The sequence below is a fragment of the Periplaneta americana genome, chromosome 1, assembly GCF_040183065.1.
Source record: "Periplaneta americana isolate PAMFEO1 chromosome 1, P.americana_PAMFEO1_priV1, whole genome shotgun sequence".
NCBI classification, from domain to species: Eukaryota; Metazoa; Arthropoda; class Insecta; order Blattodea; family Blattidae; genus Periplaneta; species Periplaneta americana.
Genome location: NC_091117.1, coordinates 211,040,076 through 211,066,109, shown reverse-complemented (window position 1 = coordinate 211,066,109; position 26,034 = coordinate 211,040,076). Strand labels below are relative to the sequence as shown.

The 26,034-nt window shown below is 36.0% G+C and overlaps 1 protein-coding gene across 2 annotated transcripts in view; it reads right to left on the bottom strand.

The window, feature by feature from the left end:
* Window positions 1-2,004: 2,004 nt before the first annotated feature.
* The window catches only part of LOC138707537 (facilitated trehalose transporter Tret1-like), a 33,652-nt gene continuing 9,622 nt past the window's right edge, over window positions 2,005-26,034 (bottom strand). For both annotated transcript variants that reach the window (XM_069837084.1, XM_069837092.1), the window contains 4 exons: window positions 24,179-24,564; window positions 17,656-17,889; window positions 15,772-16,034; window positions 2,005-5,262 (listed from right to left, as the gene is read on the bottom strand). In XM_069837084.1, the coding sequence (XP_069693185.1) occupies window positions 4,740-5,262; window positions 15,772-16,034; window positions 17,656-17,889; window positions 24,179-24,564 (1,406 nt within the window). In that variant the 3' untranslated portion in view covers window positions 2,005-4,739. The remainder of the gene's footprint in view (window positions 5,263-15,771; window positions 16,035-17,655; window positions 17,890-24,178; window positions 24,565-26,034) is intronic.

Below are 26,034 nucleotides of genomic sequence, written 5' to 3'. Positions count from 1 at the left end.
TTAATTTTACAGGAGAAGCATTTTAAAATTTTCATATTCTTAAAAATCAAATTGCAGGCACATGCTTTTTCCAAACGGAATGCAATTTTGCACATGTATTATATTTCTAGTGTTGTAGCGTATAGTACCATAATTATTCATTAATTTCAATAATTTAAACAAATATTTTAAGTTGTGTCGTTCTTTTTCTAATAAATATATGTCTGTTTTTAGTTATGACAGTGAGAATATTTACCTGACGTACAATAATTGTACAATTATTGTAATTGTACAATAACTGCACATAGGACAGACAGGCAGATCATTCCAAACACGCTACAAAGAACACATTAAAGCAATAACCAGAGGACTCAATACAACTACATACGCCGATCACATAACCAATGCTAACCATACATACACTAACATAAATGCGGACATGGAAATCCTACACATACAACCCAAGAACCGAAAACTCAACACACTAGAACAATACGAAATATACAAGCACACTAAAACACACCCCGATCAAATTCTCAACACACAGATCAATTTCAGTACACACACACTATTTGACTCCACACCTCAACACCTTTCAACAATCAAACACACCCACATAACAGGCAGAGAAGTTCGAGATGACGCCGAGATCTAGTAGGCTCTGAGGATGGTTCGTGAAGCACTGAAACAGCTGTAAGCCGCACAAACTTACATATTTAACACGAGTAAGTCCGCTAGTTAATGAATTAATTATAACTGCACAATTATTTTGCTTGTAGAAAAGTAATTTTTCGATAAAGTAATGCAATGGAATAATTTATTGGCATGTCATTACACAATAATATTATAAGGATGCTCTGTGACATTCATTAATAAATTTAAATTTTAACAAAGATGTTGTATTGACAAACGAACGTAATAACTTTTTATGAAAATTATACTTTATAATTAACCGTATAATTTAAAGACTATTTTTAAATACATGACTATGAATTATGTTAGAAAAAATAATATAATAGCAACAATCCAGATTGAGAAAGCATTATACATAATCTGAAATTCTTTACACAAAATTATTTTAGAAAAAAATTGCCCAGTAAACATGAACTACAGCACAACACTTTCAATACAGTTCACACACCTCTCTACACTTTCAGAGATTCAAAGAATTCTTTATAGAAGCTTGGAATGTGATTCGATTTAATCATATCTAGTAAATCTGCCTTTTTCCTCTCACTTATACCTATTTTTTCATTATAAACTTGTGGCAATTCTGGAGTCTCGGTTTTGGTTTTACTTCTTGAAGAACATTTTTTTAGTTGTACTTCTTGAAATTCTTCGTCGAAATAGAATATTTTGTAGAAAAATTGCAATGAATGACTTTGATGCACTGTCAAAACCTTTACTTCGTTGTGTCTGAGAGTGTTAAAAGAGTTCAAAGGAATTTCGACGTGAGTATGGTGTGCGTAATGTACCTAAATACGATTCCATAATGTTGTGGTATCGAACATTTGTAGAAACAGTTTCTGTGTTTTAAAAACATGCAGGAGGTCGCAAGCGAAACCCAGTATGAGAAGCAGCTACCTTTTGGCTTGGCCCCCAAACTCCCCAGATCTAACCCCTCCTGACTTCTCGATGTGGGGTTTTGTTAAAGACATTGTCTATTCACAGAAACCCAGGAACACTGATGATCTGAGAGCAAAAATTACTCAAGCTTTTCAATAAATCACCCGTCTTATGTTACAGTGGACATGGGCTGAATTGCATCACCGTTATGAGTTGTGCAGGATGCGCAATGGGGGTCATATTGAGCTCTGAGGAATCTCTCATCTTTCAGTGTTGTATGCACAAAGTTTCAACAAATAAAGTTCAGTAGTAAATGTTTTACGGTGTTTTTATTTCATCCATACCCAAACGGATCACCCTGTAGTTGCATGAAAAAAATGATGGTATTGATGTCCTGAAGTCCTTATCATGGATATATAAATACCTGTATAATATTCATTCATACACAGCGGCGGTTCCTCCAAATGAGCACAGGAGCACGTGAACACATTAAAAACCAACAATAATCGTACGTATTACTGTATTAATATTATTATATCTATTACTTTCCAATGTGCAATGACGTCTCGAAAGAATGTCTCGTTCGTGTGTCGTGTGTCTTTAAATCTCCATTGGACAGGTTGACAGTAGCTCGCACAATTTTTCTCTAGCAGGGTGAATAGCCTGAGGAGAGAATATTTTCTTTTTTTATTTATTTTATTGGGTTATTTTACGACGCTGTATCAACATCTAGGTTATTTAGCGTCTGAATGATATGAAGGTGATAATGCCGGTGAAATGAGTCCAGGGTCCAGCACCGAAAGTTACCCAGCATTTGCTCGTATTGGATTGAGGGAAAACCCCGGAAAAAACCTCAACCAGGTAACTTGCCCCGACCGGGATTCGAACCCGGGCCACCTGGTTTCGCAGCCAGACGCGCTGACCGTTACTCCACAGGTGTGGACGAGAATATTTTCTGGTTTGTTACAATTGTTACAATAGCTTTGGCTCGCACAGGTCTTAACGTGCTAATGACAGAGAAAGACAGAAGTTCTGAACTGTCAGTCAAGTTACAGCGAGCTCAGAGTATGTGCGTCAGATACGTGTGCAACATCCGACCATATGATCACATATCACCGTCCTTCGCAAGTCTCTCGTGGCTCCGACTTAAAGAACGCAGAACTTTACACTCTTTGTCTTTACTCTTTCGAATTCTGCACACCTCAACACCAAATTACCTTTCGTCTCGTTTCTCTTATCTATACTCTAACCACGACGTAAATACCAGATCACTTGTCTGTGGCACGCTATGTATACCTCTTCATAGAACATCTTGTTATTCCTCATCTTTTACAATATCCACCTCGCGTCAATGGAATTCCTTGTCACAAAGTATTAGGGGCTGCAAGACAAACTAACACCTTTAAGAACAACTTAAAAGATAACCTTCTTAGCATTTCACTCCAATCATACTGATTTAAACTATCACTGACTACACTGTTACTTTTTTCTTTAGACATCATCCTGATGGTGCTGTATTTTCAAAATTGTCTCGTAATAATCTCTTTCTATTATCTATTATTATTCGAAATATATTAACATTCTATGTATTTTAGTTTAATTCTGCTACACAGTTTATTTCAGTGTTTAATTAATAGTTCATAGTATTTTGTTGTTTAATTCGTAAATAACTCTTGTATACATGTAACTCTCATCTAAATCAAATTGTTGAATTCTTTGTAAGTTCATGCATATGTATATATATTTTTTGCTGGTTGAGTGGAAGAGAAGGCCTTACGGCCTTAACTCTGCCAGCTAAAATAAATCATTATTATTATTAAAATAAATCATTATTATTATTATTATTATCATCATAAAGAGAGATGCTTCATCTCTCTTGGGTCTGACATCCTGTTCCTTTCTCCCTCTTTCCTCGTTTTCTCTCTTTACTCTTTCTTTTCAGAATACCGTTACGCACGGGGGCTGATTCTGTTGCCTTTTGTTCAGCAAAGTAAGGAAAACACTAGCTGCATTGGTGCGTAACGTATTGAAAGTTGAAACAGTAACATTTGAAGTTTGGAGACGGACGTGTGTAAAATTGTGATTGTGTTAAATTAAAAGAGGATTAAAATATTCCTCCGTAACACAATGAAAGAAGACCGATTAAGTACATTGGCTATGTTGGCAGTGGGGGGGGGGAACTTGTTAACAACATTAGAGTTATTAATAAGTTTGCATCTCTCAAAACTAGGCGCATGGAGTTTCTCTACAAATAAATCTAGATCTTCAACAACAGCAGTGAAGGTGAGTCCTATGAATTAATTTTACTCTACTCTTGTTTAATGGTTTTAATTTTGGTTTATATGCGTAGATTTGGTACATGCATATTAGAACTGGTTTATCTCTGACGTGTGACTCAGCTACACGAGAATACAGACGTGGACAAATTATTAGACTAAATTAATTATATGTGCAACAAAGCTGTACTTATCAGCAGAAATAATGAACAAAAATGTATTTTGCACAGATGTAATGAATAGAAACTTGAGTCTGGAGGTTACTTATATTTTGTGAACATTCCCTTATTCTTTATTAACACGTTGATTTTGTCAGGGATGCTGGAAACCAAAGTTTGACACTGTCTTTGAATATCAGCATCATTTAGCCAGATACCAGACAGTGCTTAAATGAGTCCATGTTTTGTTGTAAGCCTCTTTTTGTTCACTTTCTTCTTCAGTATAGATCACAGATTTTCAATTTCGTTCATGTCCGGTCTTCTTGCAGGCCATGGAAGAATATCTTCTGCAGTATATAATTAAAAAACCAGTACCTAGTACCAACATAGTCAGAAAAAATATACTTAACCATTGGAAAAATATACCAGAAGGTGTAAACAATCATATTTACAACAATAGAGACTCTGTGAATTATACTGATAGTTGATATGACGAATTATATTATGTTTCAAAGAAAACGTTTTAGTATAATAATTTGTCCACGTCTGTATATCAGTGTGTTCATTACCAATATTTATTTTTTTGTGAACACCCATCCAAGAAAGGCACGAGCCGCCACTGTTCATACATTGATTATAAGAATTAATGATTCTCTGTATACACAATCCGGTTAGGTCACTTTTGGATACTGTTCGTTCAACACAATTGTCAGAATGTTCCACTTCATGTCTTGCATTATGAAGGCAGTTATAGGTGATGTCATGGAATCTTGATGTTCTCATTGTTAGGATTATTCGGAAGCTCAATGCTCTCTAAAGAAGTCATATCGGTCCGGTCACTTTCACATTTTGTTTGGTTTTTTGACATTTTTGTCTGAATTTCCTGCAAGGATATCCCCTTTGTTTCAGGAACTGCGAAGAAAATAAAAGTACTTGAAAGAGCGCAAGCCGCTGCGAAGAACCAGAACACGGCGAAGAGACCCGCCTGACTGACGAACATCTGGAAGGTGTTGGTGAGCAGGAAGGACGTCATCCAGCAGACCGTGGCCACGACGGCACCTGCAGGGCCCTTTATGCTGGGCGGCAGCACCTCGGACATGACGATCCAGGGCAGGGAGCCCAAACCCAGGCAGTACACGCATATGAACACCATGAGGCTCGCGAGGGGCAGCCAGCTGATGGAGCTCACATCCCTCTGCAACTGCTCCTTCAGCAGGAAGTAGAGGCCCAGCACGAAGACGCTCACCATGCTCACGATGCTGGACAGCAGTAGCAGCTGACGCCTGCGCAGAGAAACATCACTTAGAAGCCACGACGGGAGTTCATCAGTTGCGCGCACGGAAAATTTTTATCTGAATTTTGTGCATCAGTTGCGCGCGGTGGTTACTAGTGAGTACTAGAGATGAACAACGATCGAGAAAGCGAGACTAACAGCGCCCGCAAAGCCGAAAACCCGCACGACAATGTTGTATTACGTCGCGTCCTTGACGTAAAGACTTCCGAGTATCATCTCCCGAAGTCAAGCAGCCTTCAGTTGTTTATACCTGACTGAACTTTTATCTACTTTAGCAACTATATACGAGGAAAGTTTTCTTTTCTCAATCGTACTATCAGGGACTGGAATGCTTTACCTGCAGACTTGCTAAAGGCTTACCAACAACCAAAAATGTATTTAAAAATAGGGTTAAGGACTTTACTAATAGACGGTAATTATACACAGTATTTAAAGGGTGTAAATGTTATTTTGTTATTGAAGTGTTGTATCAGTGAATAATTATGTTGTGTCAGTGAAGTGTGTTGTATAAGTGAAACGTGTTCCTGTCAGTGAAGCTTTATAGTTTATAGTGGCAGTGCAAAGTATTTGAACAGTGAAATGTTTTTGAAGTGTTAGTGAAATCAGGATAGAATCAGTGAAATGTGTCGTAGTTCCAGTGCAGTGAGTGAGTTGACAGCGAAATGAGTGTAGTGTTGAAAGATACTTGTGCAGATATTTATTTTTATTTTATTGGGTTATTTTACGACGCTGTATCAACATCTAGGTTATTAACGTCTAAATGAAATGAAGTGATAATGCCGGTGAAATGAGTCCGGGGTCCAACACCGAAAGTTACCCAACATTTACTCATATTGGGTTGAGGGAAAGCCCCGGAAAAAACCTCAACCAGGTAACTTCCCCCGACCGGGATTCGAACCCGGGCCGCCTGGTTTCGCAGCCAGACGCGCTGACCGTTACTCCACAGGTGTGGACTTGTGCAGATATGAACATATCATACTCATGGGTTTTAGTTCGAACTTAGGTTTAAGATACAAATTAGATTTACTTTAAATATTATTTTAAGTGATCGTGCTTTATTTAATTTAGGATGTTCGCTGTTATTATTATTATTATTATTATTAATTATTGTTAGTATTAATTATTAGTATTGTTATTAATTGTATTTTTAATTAATGAGTTTATTATTGTCATTATTGAGTATAATTAGTTACCACTGCCACCAGGTATATACCCATTGCAGTGTGAATAAATACATACATACACAACTATTATATATGCATAAACAATCAAGTAGCCTATTTGAAACATCATCTCTACCTTTCAGTGTATAATAATCCGTTCCCCACTCTTTATTTAATTACTAGGTCCTTATTAAAAGGCTAGGAATTTTCTTTTCATATTTTTAAGATCACGTGTGCAATCTCAAGTAAAAAGATATTAAAGTCATGTTTTATGTTTCTTAGAAATGCAAATTTATTTGGGAATTGTTCTTTTTTTCTATTTACATAACCATAGGTAATATCATATAATAGAACCAGAACATTTTGATAACTAAGATACTGTTCTGTTTTGTCTTTTTGTCTCATTTAAACATTTATAATGTTATTTATTTCAATGATGTATGATATTCAAAGTTACGAAATCTTTCCACGCCGACCAAATACTATTTCGAGAATGACGAGCGAGACTCGAAGCACACGAGAATGACGAGCCGAGACTCGAAAGACAAATACAACGAACACAGCGAGCGAGAGCGACAGTTAGTTTTGTTCATCTCTAGTGAGTACTCATCAGTTGCGCGCGGTCATTATATTTTCGCAACATTTTCTTTCCCATTTTATAGAGACTTAGAACTCTCTGCACATTATTGGCAGGTATGGTTAAAAATGTTTGTTTCAATCGCATCATGAAGTTGGTACTCGTCAAAGGAATAAAAATTATCGTACCATGAAGTTGGTACTCATGAAAGGAAATAAAAATCTTATCAATAATTTTGTATTCATATTCTCTTATAGGCCTAATAGTACGAAACGCTCTTTTAAAAATAAAAATTCTACTAATGTTCTCATGTTTATGTTTTTATCATAACAACGAATATTCGGTAAAGCTGGATGAAGCTTAGGCCCACTTCTATAGCATATTATAAAGCGTCTATTTTACAGTGATTTACATATTTATCATTATGTGAATAAATTAAATTAAATTATCTGAATAAATTAAACATTGGGGATATATTACTATGTATATTACATAGGAATTTTATAATAATTGTTATAAATAAAATCATATCTTCCAAGGTGATAATTACCTCCAAAATTAAAGAAATTCTCTGAAAACTAAATTCAGCATGTTTTGCTATTAGATCTATGCAAGAGATAATATTTTTTTTTACTTTGGTTATTTAACGACGCTGTATCAACTACGAGGTTATTTAGCGTCGATGCAGTTGGTGATAGCGAGATGATATTTGACGAGATGAGTCCAAGAATTCGCCATAGATTAATTTACATTTGCCTTATGGTTGGGGAAAACCTCGGAAAAAACCCAACCAGGTAATCAGCTCAGAAGGGAATCGAACCCGCACCCGAACGCAACTTCGAATTGGCAGGCAAGCGCCTTAACCGACTGAGCTACGCCGCTGGATAAGAGAGAGAGAGGGGGGAGAAAGAGAGAGAGATAGTATATATCAACACTAAAAACAATATATTTTTCATACTTCCACTGTAATGAATTTTGAAATAATATTCTAGGAAAATTGTACAGATAATAACAGTATAATCCTACTACAAAAAAAAAGTAATTAGAATAATAGTAGGTTCCAAATCCAGGGAATCGTGTAGGACCATTTTTAAAAAACTACAAATAATGCCCATGGCTTGCCAGTATATTTCTTCATGTATGTAATCGTGAAAACTTTCTAATTCCACAGCTCATAGCATAAAAAATACTCTTAAAAATGACTTTCATACTCCATCGGCAAATTTATCTCGCTAGCAACAAGGAGTACGTTACATGACAGTAAAAATTTTTAATGGCCTCCCTATGGATATAAAAAATGAAACTCAAAATATAAGATTATTTAGTGCCAAATTAAAGAAGTACCTAATTTCTCACGCCTTCTATTCTGTAGGTGAATTTACAGCATTCAACAACACTGCATGAATATTTCTATCTTCTATTAAGTAACGATACTAACTCCTTGTGTTGTAGGCTACTATAATATATTGTAAAACTTTTCTATATATATTTAAAATAGACTGCGACTATGAATTAAAACATTTTAGTTTTTTTTTTTTACATGTTCCATATTCAAGCTGTGAAGTGATGTACGAATATCATGAAATGTAATTAAATACAGTACAATACAATACAAATAATATATTTAATTACGTGTTCAATAGTGAAATGCATTTATTTGGAAATATATGCAAGTTACTGTCTAGCTCTGCTTTCAAGATTATAAGATTATAAAGATGCTTTCAAAAGTTAAATAAAGTGTTTTAACTGGATTCCATAGAAACTTCCAGTTGTCAGCAGCACATTGGACAATTTGTTGGAGTGGGTGGGGTTGTTGACTGGAACTATGACTTACGGTACTTCGCTACTGTAATCTTGAAACACGTCAGCGTGTGTTTCTTCACTGAATGCCTGCCTAATCGCGTACTTGCAGATTATGCGCATTATCTGCAGTAGTGAAGCAAGTTTTCCTGAAACACTTCCCCTTATTAAGTAATTTTTCAACGTGGAATGTATAAGTCATACATGGGCACAATTTTCGGCTACGTGAGGCACTCGATTTGAAATAGTTTGTTTACTAGGAGAGGAGACTGCAGAGTAGGATGGGAAATATAAACTGCTGTGACCTGCGTCACCTTATCGTAATAGCTAAGGCGGTCAGTGGCGAATTATTAGGACAGCGCTTGGTTAACGTGAGAGACTCGAAAACTTTTATTCAATTTGGCAAATTAATTCGGCAACTTTAATCATAAACCTCTTTACTGTTTCTCCGTCGCTGAATTGATTTAAATCTCAGGCGAGAAATTGCGTAACTAGCCAATAATATTCCATCACGTTGTCTACGTTTATTTTATTGAATATTCTGGCGTTTCTCAAGATTACTTAATAGATTTGCACGTTCTCGACCTAAAATAATTTCAGAAAATCATATTTCGTTTTCTACGCACATTTGATATATTTTTTATAAATTTCTTTTGGAAATAATACGTACAAACAACATTTAATTCCTTGTACGTTTTAATGCAGCGTGTTTAAAGTGTAATGTCGTATTTAGTATACTATGCAAATGTTAAGATCATCAATTTTCTTCGGAATAGTACGAAAAATAACATTTAATTTGTCTTACCTTCTAATTCAGCATGTTCTTTATGACATAAGGATTAATGTCGTTGTATATTAAATTTATTAATGCCTAATAGGATTTTCGAGCATAACATACATCGTATGTTCTCCCCTTTTAAGCAGCAAAAAAACTCTTCCTCCCATTTCTCAGGAAATAATCGTTTTCTAATGCGTACACACTGCTTTGATAATGCCATTGTGCCACCATTGATATTGCTTATGAAACTGATATAGAACCTGCCCACGCCTAGGAGCTACGTGAGGGAGGAACGGGGATTGTGAAGATGATGTCACTCAGAGCGATAAGCTCTGTGAAGGTCAGTGAGGCACAAATTCTCAAGTGAGGCACGATGCCCATCTCTGGTGTAAGTGGACACCTCTTTGGGAAAAAATATCTGTAATATTCCACGCTCCTTAGCAGAAGCAAGCACACGCAACCCGCAACACATCATTGCTTCTTAGCGACAGCAGACCGACGCAGCATATCTCAAAGGAAACAAAATAACTCTTAATAATGTAAGACGTATAATAATAATGTTTAATTTATTTCATACACAGCATAAACAATCACTTCAACGTTCCACGCAATTATAGTACTGTGTGTTTGTGTGTGTGTGTGTGTGTGTGTGTGTCCAATGTCTATCCACTTCACTTGCGTGATTCGAGGTCCACATATTTCTGACAGATGGCAGGACTGTGGCCCATTTTCAAGTTGCACGCCACTTCGGCGGGCCACGCTGTGCATGATTAGTATCTGTGGTGAGTTATATTGTGTACTAGTGTGAGTGCATATGTAAGTGTTCGTGTAGGCCTAAGTGTAGTGTAAGAAATGGGTGAGGATGAAAATGGAGATGAGGAAGGGAGAAGGAGAAAGCCGGTATCGGCACGTAGCCTACTTCTGTCGATTGGCATCAAGGGGGGCAGCTTCCCAACAGGTCTAAACTTCGTAGAGCTCTATTGAAATTTGTGGTGAACAAAAAATTTTTCCGTCGAAGATTCTCATGAGGTATTCCCATTTCTTTTTGCAGTGTTCTACCATTGCTTAAATAATTAAATTATTATCCCTAGTATTTTGTTGCAACAAAATTCGTGTATGTTGGTAGGCCTACACTAGGGCCACATTTTGATAGAAGAGATCTGCCGTTGCGGGGAATTTTTCCGAAGCTGGGTGCTTGTGCAAATAATGAACAATTACAGTCACAAAAAACTAAATAATCCCATAATTGTCGACAATATATCTGTAACTAAATAGAGAATAAATTTATTCAAACGAAAGGAAGAAGTTTTCGAAAAGAAAAGCAAACAAAAAGAAAAGATAATAGGCGTGACTTTCATCTGTATTGTTGTTATCGGGAAAAATGTTAATTCCTTCCTTCCCTCTTTCTCCTCACTCCTACTAAAGGCTGGTTCACAATAAACCGGACACGAGAATCGGAACGAAAACGAAAACGGTAAAATTGTTAAAATGTGTACATTTAAATGTGAGCATTCACAATTAACGAAAAGCTTGCCGGAGCCCAGGAGAGTTGGCCAAATTTCAACTTTGACGTTCACGTTTCCGATCACAGCCCACTAGATTCATTCTATTGCCATCTAAAAGCTATTTTGTCGTATATTTTGTAGCAAGAAGACCGTGACATAACCTATGCATTATTTTGTTCTGTGCTGTGCATCATGGAGCAAGTTTTATTTGATGAGATTCTAATATTGAGTGTTGAGGAAAATCCTCAAGTTTACGATAAGCGGCGCCTCGTATAAAGATGAGAAAATGAAGGAGAATACGTGGCTTTCAATAGCTGCATCTTTGAACACCGATCGGAAGCGAATCATATTTTATTACTGTATTGGTTGTATTACACACTACATATTCCTGCTTCAATTCAATAACTACTGTTGTGTTCATTTTTGTTCTATTACAAATGTTTCTTCTCTAATTATTTTACGTTATGGTAGACTTAAAATAGGTTGTGATAATAAAGATGCATGGGCATATTTATAGTACCGTACCTAATGAAATGTTTCAGTTGAAATTTCGAAGTTGGTTAACCTGTGTTTATGTTGGCTGCCTTGTACTCATGAGAGAACGCCATTGGTCAATTATACACAAATAACATCAGAATGCGTAGTATCGACTTTACATATCGTTATTGACATGCATAGTCGTCTACGTTCTCGGTTTATTGTGAATAAAAAATGTTCATATTCACGTCCTCTGCTTCTCGTTTTCATTCTGGTTCTCGTTCCCGGTTTATTGTGAACCAGCCTTAACAAATAGCCCCATTGTCAGGTGTAAGAATATGTAGGGTTTGATGAAAAGATAAACGGTGACAAATTGGCCCTCTGTCAATGATAAGGCTAGGCCTATGTAAAGATTGGTGAGGATGGAGATAAGTGACAAATAATCTCCTTATCAGTGATGATGTTAGATAGGGTTTTATGAAGAGATAGATTAGTGACAAGTGGTCCCTCTGACAGCGATAAAATTAAGTAGTGTTTGATGAGGAGATATGTTAGTGACAAATAGCCTTACCGTTATTGTTGATTGAAGAAATGTTAATGACAAGTAGTCCAAATGTCAGTGATAACGTAAAGTAATGATTGATGAGATAGATTAGTGACAAGTAGTCCCTCTGACAGCGACAAAATTAAGTAGAGTTTGATGAGATAATTTAGTGACAAATAGTTTCACCGTCTTTGTTGAAGTTAAGTACGGTAGTGTTGGAGATATGTTAATGACAAGTAGTCCCACTGTCAGTGATAACGTTAACTAATGGCTGATGAGATAGATTAGTGACAAGTAGTCCCTCTGAAAGCGATAAAATTAAGTAGAGTTTGATGAGATAATTTAGTGACAAATAGTGTCACCGTCTTTGTTGAAGTTAAGTACGGTAGTGATGGAGATATGTTAATGACGAGTAGTCCCACTGTCAGTGATAACGTTAAGTAATGGTTGATGAGATAGATTAGTGACAAGTAATCTCTGAGAGAGTTCGATTTCCGGTTCTTCCTTTCGTGCTTTTAATTTCTAACTCCGATTCCAGGTGATACTAGAAGGTTCTAGTTAATACTACTTTAAAAAGGGAAACTGAAATACCTAATTTATGGAAAAAACATACGAAAACAACAGCAGTAGCTATAGAAGTTCGAATCCTGCCGTCGGTAAAATAAAATGACGGAATATGTAATGTGTTCAAATGTGTACTTTGGAACACACCCTCTTGTACCTTGGAACACATGGAATATAGGTGGGAACATAGCTGTAAAAACTGACAATCATATTTAAAATGTATTTTCCATCATAAACCAGTGCAGTCTTCTCTGATTGAGATTTTATTTCCTAGAGGAGCCATAACGTCTTCAACAGCTTTCTTCAAGGCATCCGGATCAATTGGGGACCTCTTAACTCCAGACTTACTTCGTGCCATGATCTTAAAAAAAAAAAAAAAACACCGATAGTATCGTGTACCTCGTAACATGTTCCATGGTATAAGATGTTTTGTGTTCAAAGGAACAAGAGGGTGCACGTTTAAACAAATGTGGCTGCCAAAACTAGAGATTCGAATAAATAATGGAAATTAACATACTGTATTGTGACAGCCGGGAAACGATCTCACGACCGGCAGAAGGAGGGCAAAGTCGGCCGTGGCTCGGCGCGGCAAATGAAGTTGCACGCGCATCTGCTTCCTGGGGCATGTGCTGTGGCGTAGAGAGGAGAGGAGAGACGGCGACCGCGGCAGAGAGGGAAGAAATCCAGAGAATTCGGGAGGTACCATCTTCTGGACATCCGTAGAAATTTCCAGCATCGTTCTTTCTCGAAACTATGGTTTGGTTATAAAAGAAGAGACGCAAGTGAGCTGAGAGCAGTTGTTCTAGTCGTTGGACAGCAAGCCAGACAGTCTTGTGTAGCAGTGAAGCCAGCTTCGAGACCGGAGTTCGACTTGAGTGTATCCGCAGCTGTGTGAGCGTCCGAAGTCCTGAGTTCGAGTGCAGTGGACCGCAGTTGGGGGACCTGAGTTCGAAGTTCAGTGGACTGTCCCTGAAGGTCTGGGGTTCGAGATACTGTGAACTCGAGTGACCGAGTTAGAAGAACTAGCCAAGGCAAACGAACTGTGAACTGAGAACTGACAGTTCTGATTTGTAAATAATGCTTTATGAACATTAGTTAAGATTAGCAGTACATTGTTGTTCTCAATAATCCAAGTAAATCGTCATTGTCGTTTGTGGAGTGCAATAACGAATACTGTGTTGCTGTGTGGAGTGGAAATTCCATTGCTGACGGGAGTATTTAAACTAAATTATAGAGTACTATTATTGAAACAATAAAGTTACATTCTTGTTAGAATTAAAAGTTACAGTATGTTAATGATAGGAAACACACCGTTCTTGATTGATAGTCACAAATACATTTGGTCTCGTGTTAGAAAACATATAACAATGAACGAAATATTTAGCCTACTTTTGGTACTAAAAAAATTGTTTTGTCCACAGAACTCACACCTTGCAATAAATCAAACCGAAACTATGACCAGAGCTACTTAGCGGCTTTCTCTTCAATCTACTTCAGTTTGAGTCCTCTAGGTAGCAGCAAAAATAAGAAAAAAAAAATGTTCAAAGGTACACTATGCTAAAGGTACAACAGTCTTTCCTATATCTTATATCATAATGATGTAAGAAGTATAGTATAGTAGACTATACTCTCATGAATCTGGAGGTTATCCCAAAATAAACAAAAAAATAATTAAATTGATGGATTTGGGTTAACTTGCGTGTATTAAGATGTAAGAGGAATAAATGACTCGATAAACTAGAACTAATACTAAAATTCGTAACATTCAAGTCACGATGTCAGTGGATGTTATAGCCTACATATCCCTGATTCCGCCTTCGAAACCATTAAATAGCTCGATAAAACAGTATGCAACGATAAACGTGACAAGAAGGAACACTGAAAAGCCGAAAGAAAATAAATAATTAACATACAGACGTGGACAAATTATTAGACTAAAACGTTTTCTTGGAAACATAATATAATTCGTCATATCAACTGTCAGTATAATTCACAGAGTCCCATATAGTTGTAAATATTTATTTTATTTATTTATTATTTTGCTAATAATCGTAACATAAAATATAATATATGCAGAAAAACTTTAGCTCGCCCCTGAAAGAGCGGAACTCGTGCTCAGGGGCGGATTCCTGAATTGAAATTAATAATTATACAATACAATTTTTCTTATATCTACTCTGCAATTATAATATATAAATTTAAATTTACAATTTTTCAATTTTTATAAAATCCATACATAACTTTTTAAATTTAATACTAGAACCATTAGAATTGACAAGATTAGGATATTTAAATATAAATTTGTATTGTATATAAATTGTATTTGTATATAAATTTAAATAATATAAAATGTGATTCTTTACATCTTCTGGTATATTTTTCCAATGGTTAAGTATATTTTTTTCTGGCTATGTTGTACTACTGGTGTTTTAATTGTATACTGCAGAAGATATTCTCCCATGGCCTGCAAGAAGACCGGACATGAACGAAATTGAAAATCTCTGATCTATACTGAAGAAGAAAGTGAACAAAAAGAGGCTTACAACAAAACATGGACTCATTTAAGCACTGTCTGATATCTGGCTAAATGATGCTTATATTTAAAGAAAGTGTCAAACTTTGGTTTCCAGCATCCCTGACAAAATCAACGTGTTAATAAAGAATAAGGGAATGTTCACAAAATATTAGTAACCTCAAGACTCAATTTTCTGTTCATTATATCTGTGCAAAATACATTTTTGTTCATTATTTCTACCGATAAATTCAGCTTCGTTGCACATACGTGTATAATTAATTTAGTCTAATAATTTGTCCACATCTGTACTATATTTACTAGCATGTTTAACATATTATCTCATGAAAATTAAAATACGTAAAATTCACGTTGCGATGTCAATGGACGTGACACAGATCCCTGATTTCGCCTTCGAAACAATTAAATACCTTCCATATGTCTTGACTGGTATTTGGGCTGCCTAAACAAAACTGAACAGCTAAAGTCAGACACTCTGTACTAGAGCGTAAGATGAGATAACCCAGAATACAACACTGCTAGCTACGTAATGCTTTTGTATTTGTTCGACTATTTACCTGCCCACACGGTCCACGATAGGAGTAGTTACGAATGCCATGACGGCCATGGCCAGTCCCACGATGACAGAACTCAGAGTGTCAGATAGTTCGCTGCCAGTAGCATTGAAGATTCCTTGTGTGTTGAAGAAGATGACGGACACACCGCCCATTTGTTGGGCAATTATCAAGCCAACCGAGATTAAGAGGGCCTTGATAGCCACAGCGTCAGTGAAGGCGTCTTTCGAAGAAACTTTGTTTGTCGCGTTCTCTTGAGATACTACCTGTGTTGAGAAAGAAAACTTAAGAGTATTTAAGCCATTTAAGTCTACAATAAATATTTCGTAACTAGAAATTATTTCATTCTTTACCTCTCTGTTTTTGTGATCTAAAACTTATTTACATCATAAAAGTAATGTTCAATTCAACTCAAACTTTAACTACTTTTAGTCGTTTCGTTACAGAGTGATTCTCTGATTTTATCACAAACTTTTAGGTATGATAGAGAAGATCTTTATAAACAACTTTCATATAGAAACTTCGTTTGGTATTTAAGGGGAATTGGACGTTATCGCATGCAAAGTAATGATAAAAATAGCCTATCTTCAAGCAGTCATAAATATAATACTATTTATCACAGCTATTTCATTTTTTTAGTGATATATGTATACATATTAAGCTTTAAAATGAAAAAAGAATGGTTAATCTAGTGTAAATCCTACCCTTAAATTAATTGTTAAATTTAAACATTTTTTTATATAAATTCACTACATATCTGTGATTAGGTACACTCTATTCACTTATCATAGCACACATTGAATTAAAATTTTGGCCACTTACTGCTAATAGATACTAAAACATACACTACTAAAATTATTAAAATATCTGTAATACTATGGGCATAGGGCTTATACTAATCTTCAATTTTTTAAAATTTATTCACGGTGATGATTTCTATAAGTCCTATGCCCATAATATTACAGATAAATGAATAATTTTAGTAGGGTATGTTTTAGTATCTATTAACAGTAAGTGATCAAATTTTAAATTCAATATGTGCTATAATAAGTGAATAGAGTGTACCTAATCACAGACATATAGTGAATTTATAAAAAAAAAATGTGCTTAATTAAAAAAATTAATTTAAGGATAAAGATTTACTCTAGAGTATCCATTCTTTTTCATTTTAAAGCTTAATATGCATAGACACATAGCTAACAAAAATGAAAGACCTCTGATAAATAGTATTATATTTATGACTGCTTGAAGATAGGCTATGTTTACCATTATTTTTCATGCGATAATGACCAACTCCCCTTAAGCACATGTAAACATTACAAAGTTTATGCCAATCGATACAGGTACAGGATGACATTTTGAGCATTTATTGTGAATAATTGAGAGTTGAAAACATTGTTAATGTGTCACTATAAATCGATCAGTTGAATAATTATAAATCTCTATTTGTAATCGTTGGTAAATAACTCATAAACCAGACACTTACGGATATATATATATATATATATATATATATATATATATATATATATATATATATATATATATATATATATATATTATTTTGGTGTGGAGAACTCGTGTCCAAAATTTTATTTCATATTTTTGTTACATTCTGTATATATTTCAAATTTTCCATAAGCATACTTATTTTTCATTCCTTCTTTTCCTAGAAAGCTTAAGGCCGTAATAAACCACTGCTTTACTAACCTTCCTAAGCAAACTACGTGAAAGATTTTCATCAACTCTTACATATCTACAGTCTGAACTTGGGAACTTGGGCTGCACGATACTCGATAGAGCAAAATATGTATAACGCTGAATAGTTGTAAAAGTAACATTAAATATTAGCCACGAAGCTTTGTCCTTGAAGTAAGCGCTGCTTACCGTCAGTATCTGCAGCTCGTGGTCTATGTTACAGTTCTTCCCTCTGAGCCACTGTAGCGACTTCCTGGCTCCTTCGACGTCGTTCTGGGATATCAGATAGTGCGGCGACTCGGGCATCCAGACGAACATGAGCAAGAAGATGACAGGTATTGCCAGGCACGTGATGTTCAGCGCGAGGTAGCTGCCCGATGCCCCCACTGCGTAGGAACACAGGATGCCTAGGTTACATGTCACCTGCAAGTCATATATTATCTTCAAAGTGTGACTACCACAGTCAGTCATTCCGTTACTATAAGGGAACTTAGAAAACTCCATTGGTCTGCGCATGCTTCAATCTTAAAGAGTGACACAATATACAGGGACATAATTTTATTTTTACTTCAATTTTTATTGTACCTGAGTTTTTGAATGTACTTCACTCCCACCCCTCCTACTAATGAAGTTTCAACTGTTCTCCAGACAGAATCAAGGCCGCATATAGTAAACAGCACTGAGTTATTGAGTATAGTACGTTCCAAAAATATGTTCGCGTTTTCCAGTGACGAAAGAGCTTTCAATATTGAATCATATTTTCGCACAGGTACAGTCCGTTTGCCTACGTCGCATCCCGATTTCCCCCACCTGCTTCTGCTCGCCCCTCTGTAAAAGCAGGGCTGTCTTAGCTCTTTTCTGAAAACATTAATTTCTGTTAGGAATTGGACGTTTACGTAATATTATACAACTGTTTAAAATAACTTAAATAAAAGGGCCTCGTTAAGTAATTAACTGTCACGTGATTCCCCCCTTTCTACGATCCTGCGGCATAACCACTTGGACGGACAGTAGATAGCATGTCTGAGTAATTTTATCTGTGCGGGTCGGGCAGAAGTGAAGATGGAATTTACAGTACATAAGGTACTCTTTTTATAGAGTAGGTACAGAATTATTTCAACATGAGTTACTAGTACGAAGGACGAAACTGGCAATTGGAATTAGATGCAATAGTCTATAGTGCGATATTATGCACAAAAGAACTGAAGCCTGTATCGAAATGAACGGCCACTATTTTCAAAAATGTGTTTAAATATCCATATTATGATTATTTTTCAATTGAATTTCATTCTCTATAGTGCACGCTAATGTGCTGTACACAGTATAATATACACTGCATAATGAATACTTTCGCATGGATAACTCAGTTCGTGAGTAAAAACACTTATTCTTAATACAGTACTGCATTTTGATTAAACAAAAGCCTAATGAAAATTATCGAACTCAAAATCGCGATATTTCATAGTTTACGTAAATGGATGAACTACTTTTCTTCCCTCCCATACCTAGTAAAGTGATTTGTTTGTGTTTTACGCCGGTATCATCGAATTCCAGTCGTGGAAGGAGGTAGCTAACGGTGTTTCCGGTTCTCTAAAGGTATAGCCAGGTTAATATTAAAAATGTTAGTAAAAATAAAATGATGTCCCTGTACTATCCACCTCCTCCTTCCTAATTGTCAGCCAATAACGGAAGAAGGCGTTACTTATGTAGGCTTTCAATGAAGCATTATATTTTCGCATTTTTTTTATACTTAATAATAATTTAAAAAGTAGTAGTCAGATTCTAATAAGGAAAAAATCATGGTTAAGAGTATTGTTTGCAGATTTTTAAGATGTTTGAGTCACCGCAATATAACAAATGTAAGACGTCTTAATTTGAGGTTTGTTTTATACTACTGTAGTATGGGAAAATATGTTTTTGAAGTATAAAATTGATCAATGATAAACTTTTTTCTTGAAGAGTTAAGTGGGTAGTTGCAGTGTATGAAATCATCTGAATAGATTCTACTTTATGTTGCAAAACCGCCATGTTAATAGAATGAATCAACAAGATATTGTTGTTGGTAAGTTTAGTCTGACTGCTTGCGGACCGTCAAGTAGCGCGTACCTAAACATTATTTATCTTCAAAACCCAACCATGCTTTAAAAATAAGCATTTATTGTTTTGATTGGTCTCATTTACTTAAAGGGACAGACTAAAATGTTCAGTCAGTTGTCTCCTGTCTTTTCAATTGGATTTTTGTAACAGAAATTGGGTCCCCACTTGACGTAAAGGAACGATTGTGTCTCCGCCTTCTCGCAGAATATGGAAAAGACAAGTGGAAAAAAATGTGTTGAGCACATTGAAAATATCAAAGAACAATATTTTTCTAGTGCTAATGTAACAGACAGTGAATCTGACAGAATATTTTAGTTACGAGAATGTTTAACTGATAGCAGTGATGCATCAGATAACTTGTCAATCAGTAGCGACAATGGTTCAGATTAATGGAGGGAAACTTGGACTTCGCCTCCAGCGCAGCGGTAAGGTTTAGTAACCTACTACAACGGAGTTTTTCCAGTTGTTAACCTATAGGTATATAATTTGTAGACTGTATATTGTAGAATGATAGTAATAATAATAATAATAATAATAATAATAATAATAATAATAATAATAATAATAATAATAGCAACATTTTTATTGCACTTGTGGATGAGAATCTTTGAAGTATAAATTGAAATAACACTAAAAGAAAGTGTTAGGCCTACATAACTAAGTTAATGGCTCTCAACCAGAGTTTGTAAGGTTATTTGCTCGTTATGTTTTTACGTAAATTACACGTCATTTATTGGCGTAGAAAATTATATTTTATTTTTACGCTGACGTGAAATAGTATATTCCAATACAAGTGTGGTAAGTGCGTTATAAGAGGATCGAGGAAAATTTAAAAACAAACAAACAAACAAACAAACTTTGCTTCGCTCGTTTTTTCAATGTCCGAGAATTTGTTATACAATTAACGCACATATATTGCATACTGTTTTTGGACCATCGTCATTAATTAAATTAATAAAGTATTAAAACATTTTTAAGTATTAATATCAATTTCTTTCACAAGAAAAAAATACTTAGAAACATAAGAATGGCATGTGGTTGTTATAATAGGTATAATTAAATGATTTCACCAATATAACCAAGAGTTATTAATAATTGGGATACTATTATATTATTAACAACAGTTCAATGATTACAAGTTATATAATTTTGATATTTTTTCGTGAATTGGCATATTCTTATATGCAATTTAGCCTGGAAAAACTTTTTTGTTGCTTTAGTTCCCAGATCGCAAAAGAATAATTAGTGGTTTTTAAACATTGTACCGGTACTTTTGTTTATGTGTTAGATTTGGTTATCTCTGAGCAAAATGATACTTAGAACACACCGTATTTAAACTGATAGTACTTCCTACTGTTATGCACGTGGCCAAGCGCCTGGATATCTAGCACGACCTTCGAAGATATGCTGGCCAACCCTCTGATAGCAGAGTGCAATGTCATTCTTCGGCCCAGCAGGTCTACGTAGGCGAGCTGTAGTGATGTACTTTTCAAAATGGAAAGTAACTGCATAGTTATTCGGAAAGAGGCCCACGTTTATATAAACTAATAATAATAATAATAATAATAATAATAATAATAATAATAATAATAATAATAATAATAATAATAATAATTGAAGTTGAATGGGTTACATCAGCTTCTTGTCTATGCGGATGACGTGAATATGCTAGGAGAAAATCCACAAACGATTAGGGAAAAAGCGGAAATTCTAGTTGAAGCAAGTAAAGCGATAGGGTTGGAAGTAAATCCCGAAAAGACTAAGTATATGATTATGTCTCGTGACCAGAATATTGTACGAAATGGAAATATAAAAATTGGAGATTTATCTTTCGAAGAAGTGGAAAAATTCAAATATCTTGGAGCAACAGTAACAAATATAAATAACACTCGGGAGGAAATTAAACGCAGAATAAATATGGGAAATGCCTGTTATTATTCGGTTGAGAAGCTTTTGTCATCTAGTCTTCTGTCAAAAAATCTGAAATTTTGAATTTATAAAACAGTTATATTACCGGTTGTTCTGTATGGTTGTGAAACTTGGACTCTCACTTTGAGAGAGGAATAGAGATTAAGGGTGTTTGAGAATAAGGTTCTTAGGAAAATATTTGGGGTTAAGAGGGATGAAGTTACAGGAGAATGGAGAAAGTTACACAACGCAGAGCTGCACGCATTGTATTCTTCACCTGACATAATTAGGAACATAAAATCCAGACGTTTGAGATGGGCAGGACATGTAGCACGTATGGGCGAATCCAGAAATGCAAATAGAGTGTTAGTTGGGAGGCCGGAGGGAAAAAGAGCTTTGGGGAGGCCGAGACGTAGGTGGTAAGATAATATTAAAATGGATTTGAGGGAGGTGGGATATGATGGTAGAGACTGGATTAATCTTGCTCAGGATAGGGACCAATGGCGGGCTTATGTGAGGGCGGCAATGAACCTCCGGGTTCCTTAAAAGCCAGTAAGTAAGTAAGTAATTAAGTAAGTAAGTAAGTAATAATAAATCTTGATCAGAATAGGGACCAATGGCGGCCTTATGTGAGGGCGGCAATGAACCTCTGGGTTCCTTAAAAGCCAGTAAGTAAGTAAGTAAGTAAGTAAGTAGGCCCTAAGTAAGTAAGTAAGTAAGTAAGTAAGTAAGTCATTACAAGTTCCAGGTCACATGGACCCTTGCCTTAACAAGAATACTGCTTAGTATAACATGAGTAGGCCAATGTAAATGAAGTGTGACCATCTTCTTCATCAGAAACGGAGACTGGTAAGCTGGATATGTAGATCAGTAATATTATATTATTTTTTTTTATTAACAGGAACATGTATGGTACATAAGTGTCAGCCTTAAAAGGCTTTTACTTTAACAGACATGGTTAACAAGCAGGAACATTTATATTTTTAATTGAGGTGATCGATCTTGACTGTAGTTGTTATTTTATACTCTTGTTGCCAGGGCTCTTATCAGAGGATTGGGGTGGTACAGCAAGTCCTTATGAAAGTTTCCTGTAAATTTCTGTATAATGTCGTAGAATGATTCTATTTCAAGCATGTCTTGTAGTTGTTTATTGGTGGTTCTATAGTCTGCACCAGTGATAATATAGCATGAAGACGTCTGATAATTTGGAATTTTGCATTGCTCCAGATTTCGCAGCCATAGGTCATTTGAGATCTTATAACAGAAGTGTAAAGGATTTTTTTCAAGGGAAGTCTGATGTAAGGTGACTTCAACAATGGACATAGATGAATGAATCTGGCTAATGCTTTGTTACGAGTTGCTTCAACATGATGATGAAATCGAAGTTGTTTATCAAGTGTGATGCCGAGGTATTATATTATTATTTTTATATTTTTTACAGTCGCCATCTAGTTCACAACAATAGAACCAATCTCAACAATAGTACACTGGCCTTCGGATTTCATCCAAAAGATTAACTCGCGAGATGACCAAAAATGTTAAAGCGAGTATAAATAACAGGGAGAAAAAAACACTATTCCATGGCCGTCTAAACTAAGCATCATTAAGATATAAGTATCCATGGAATTAGAGCCTATTTAATTCATGATCTCGATTTCATGACCATCTAAACCGGCCATATAATCAAAAAAGGGGTTAGGAAAAGTTGAATGCTGTATCTTGTTCCAGTGAGTAGTACAGATGTAACTTGGGAATAATACGGGCTAATATGTAACTATGAATATTCAATTTGTAATATTTATGTCCTTAAAAATCGAGGCAATGCATTAATTTTTTATTGAACGAAGTCTGTACATTGAATATTGCATTTTCTTTGGCAGTGCGTAAAATGAATAGCAGTTGTAAAGTGATTACTCCTTGTCTAATAGTGATGTGATTCTCAAAATTAGAAGTGACTGAGTAGTTATTTGGAAAGAGGCCCACGTTCACGTAAACTCAAAATAATCTAAGGAATAACGGTATACTGTAACTTCATAATAGTACATTATGCAACGAACCTATAATGATAGTAATTAAGACGCGAGTATGTTTGTTTATGAAACGAGCGCAAGCGAGTTTCATAATTTTCATACGAGCGTCTTAATTACCATTATAGGCAAGTTTCATAAAACTTTTTATGCTCGACCATATTTATAACTTGAAATTATTCAGAAGTATTCATTTTATTCGCATCTGACCCAAGAGCGGAAGTGACCTTGTGCATAGCTCGTAAATATTGTGAGATGTGCGCAGACGCGAAAGTATTGACTTTTTCCGAGGAACAATAATGTCATTGACCTTGATATAACCTAGAGAATAACATGAACTAATTTTGATATAACCTGGAAATTGATTTAGAATTGAAAAACGAGATGACAAATTGAATTTATTTGAATATTATTTACAATTAACGCTAATTATTATAGTAATAGAACATAACCTTTCGCGACAGTATTGGATTTCCAGCCTCAGTGACGTTTCCCTCGTTGTCTTACGATAGCATATCCGAGAATAATCGAAAACCTGAACTTTAATGAATAGGTGTACTTTAATGACATGCATTAAAGGGCTGCTACCAGGTGTATAATTACTACATTTCGGTATGGTCGAGCATAAAGTCTTTAAAGAGTTCTCCCAGAGTACAAAAAGAGATTATAACCTCACTGACCTGTGCTATGGAGCAGAGCAGACCCCTGACAGACGGTTCAGAAATCTCCGCTACGTAGATGTGGACGGAGAACGATATTCCTCCCAGACAGAGTCCGCAGAGGAACCTGGCGACGTAGAGGTATGTTACAGAGTGCGTGACTAAGATGAGGACCCATCCCACCATCATAGGCAGGGCCAGGGCCAGGAGAGTGGGCTTGCGGCCGAACCTGTTCACCAACATGCCGAATGGAGGGCCTCCGAACACGGCCCCCAGGGGCAGCAAGGACCCCACCCACGAAGCCTCATCATCCGTGATTCGAAACGGGCTGTCATCTCGCTGCAGCAGTGGGATCGCAGGTGACGACCAGGTGAGCATCGTGCCGGCGGCGAACCATATCATGTTGGCTGGAACAGCAAGCACCACGAGATTTCCAAAATCTCTTGAAGGGGTCTAATCTATCTTAATCAGTAACTACAGAGCGTTCCAGCGATAAGTACCGGTTCATTCTTCGGCCGCTAGGCGGCGGCCAGCTCCCCTCTCTCGGCGTTCAATACCTCACGCAACGTTTCAGTGATTATAATCTTTTCGCTGTAAGAAAAATCCTAATGTAAACAATAGCACGTGACTGAAGTCAGGCTTCATTGGCCGCTGTTTGGCGCCATAGATTCTCAGTACATGATCCCGGCTACTGTTTTACATTCTGTTTCATGTTAAACATTTCTCGTTGCTCGTCAAGTAGGCCTAACCTCAAAACTATGCATTCGTTTGCTTAGGAGACATTTACTTTATAATTACTGTAATTAAAACTCACACAGCCTAACTTATTATATACATTTAAGACTATTTGTTTTTCTCCCCTTTTGAGAGGTTTCTACTCTTATGTTTAATAAACACACACCGAGGACGCAGAAGCCGTACTACGGTGCCACGTGCTTAAGTGAACAACTACGAGCTCAAGTGACGCCAGCTTGTTACAAGAACAGACTACTTCGGTATTACTGTTTGTATTCATACGCGTTCATAGTACATAACAAAATATAAAAGTAGCTTTTCTATTACATATCGTTTTACATATGAGTGAAGTTATATGTTTCATCGTAACTATTTAATAACTAGAATTCAATTTTTTATTTTCAAATAATACAAGATGATAGTTTCCAAATACGAACTATATTTTCCTGCGTCGTGTGAGTGTTTCGACTGGGAGCCAATCAAGGGTAGCCTATGACAGCCACGTGCTTGTGTTTACATTAGGATTTTTCCTTACAGCGAAAACAGTATAGTCAATCTGAGATTGGAATACGTAGAGAGGAGTAAAGGCCCATTCACAATGAAAATTAAACACAACCGTAACATAAACACAGACGTTTGCGGCCAGACTACCAAATGGGATCATTCACAATGATTCACATAAACACTGACATTAACATTGCCCTTAGACGTTAACTTGAAAGTTTGCGAACTCCAAACTTTCATGCTCATGCTTACGTTATTTGCAAACGGAACACAATTGTGGAGCGCTGAAATATACGACAGAATATGAGGAAATGGCGTCGTTGTTATGTTTCCATGGTTACCAAATATGCTTGCTGTTATGTTCCCTTCGTGAATGATGGTATGACTTCTTGATTTTACCGTAACGTTTACATTCTTAAGTTAACGCTTATGTTATGTTTAATTTTCATTGTGAATGAGCCTTAATAATGTCTAAAGGCAATGTTTATGTGAATCATTGTGAATGATCCATTTGGTAGCCTCGCCGCAAACTTCTGTGTTTATGTTACGTTTATGTTTAATTTTCATTGTGAATGGGCCTGTAGTGTTGTATTGCTTCGTGCCGTGCCGCTCATTTAGGTACCACGTGGAGACTGCGT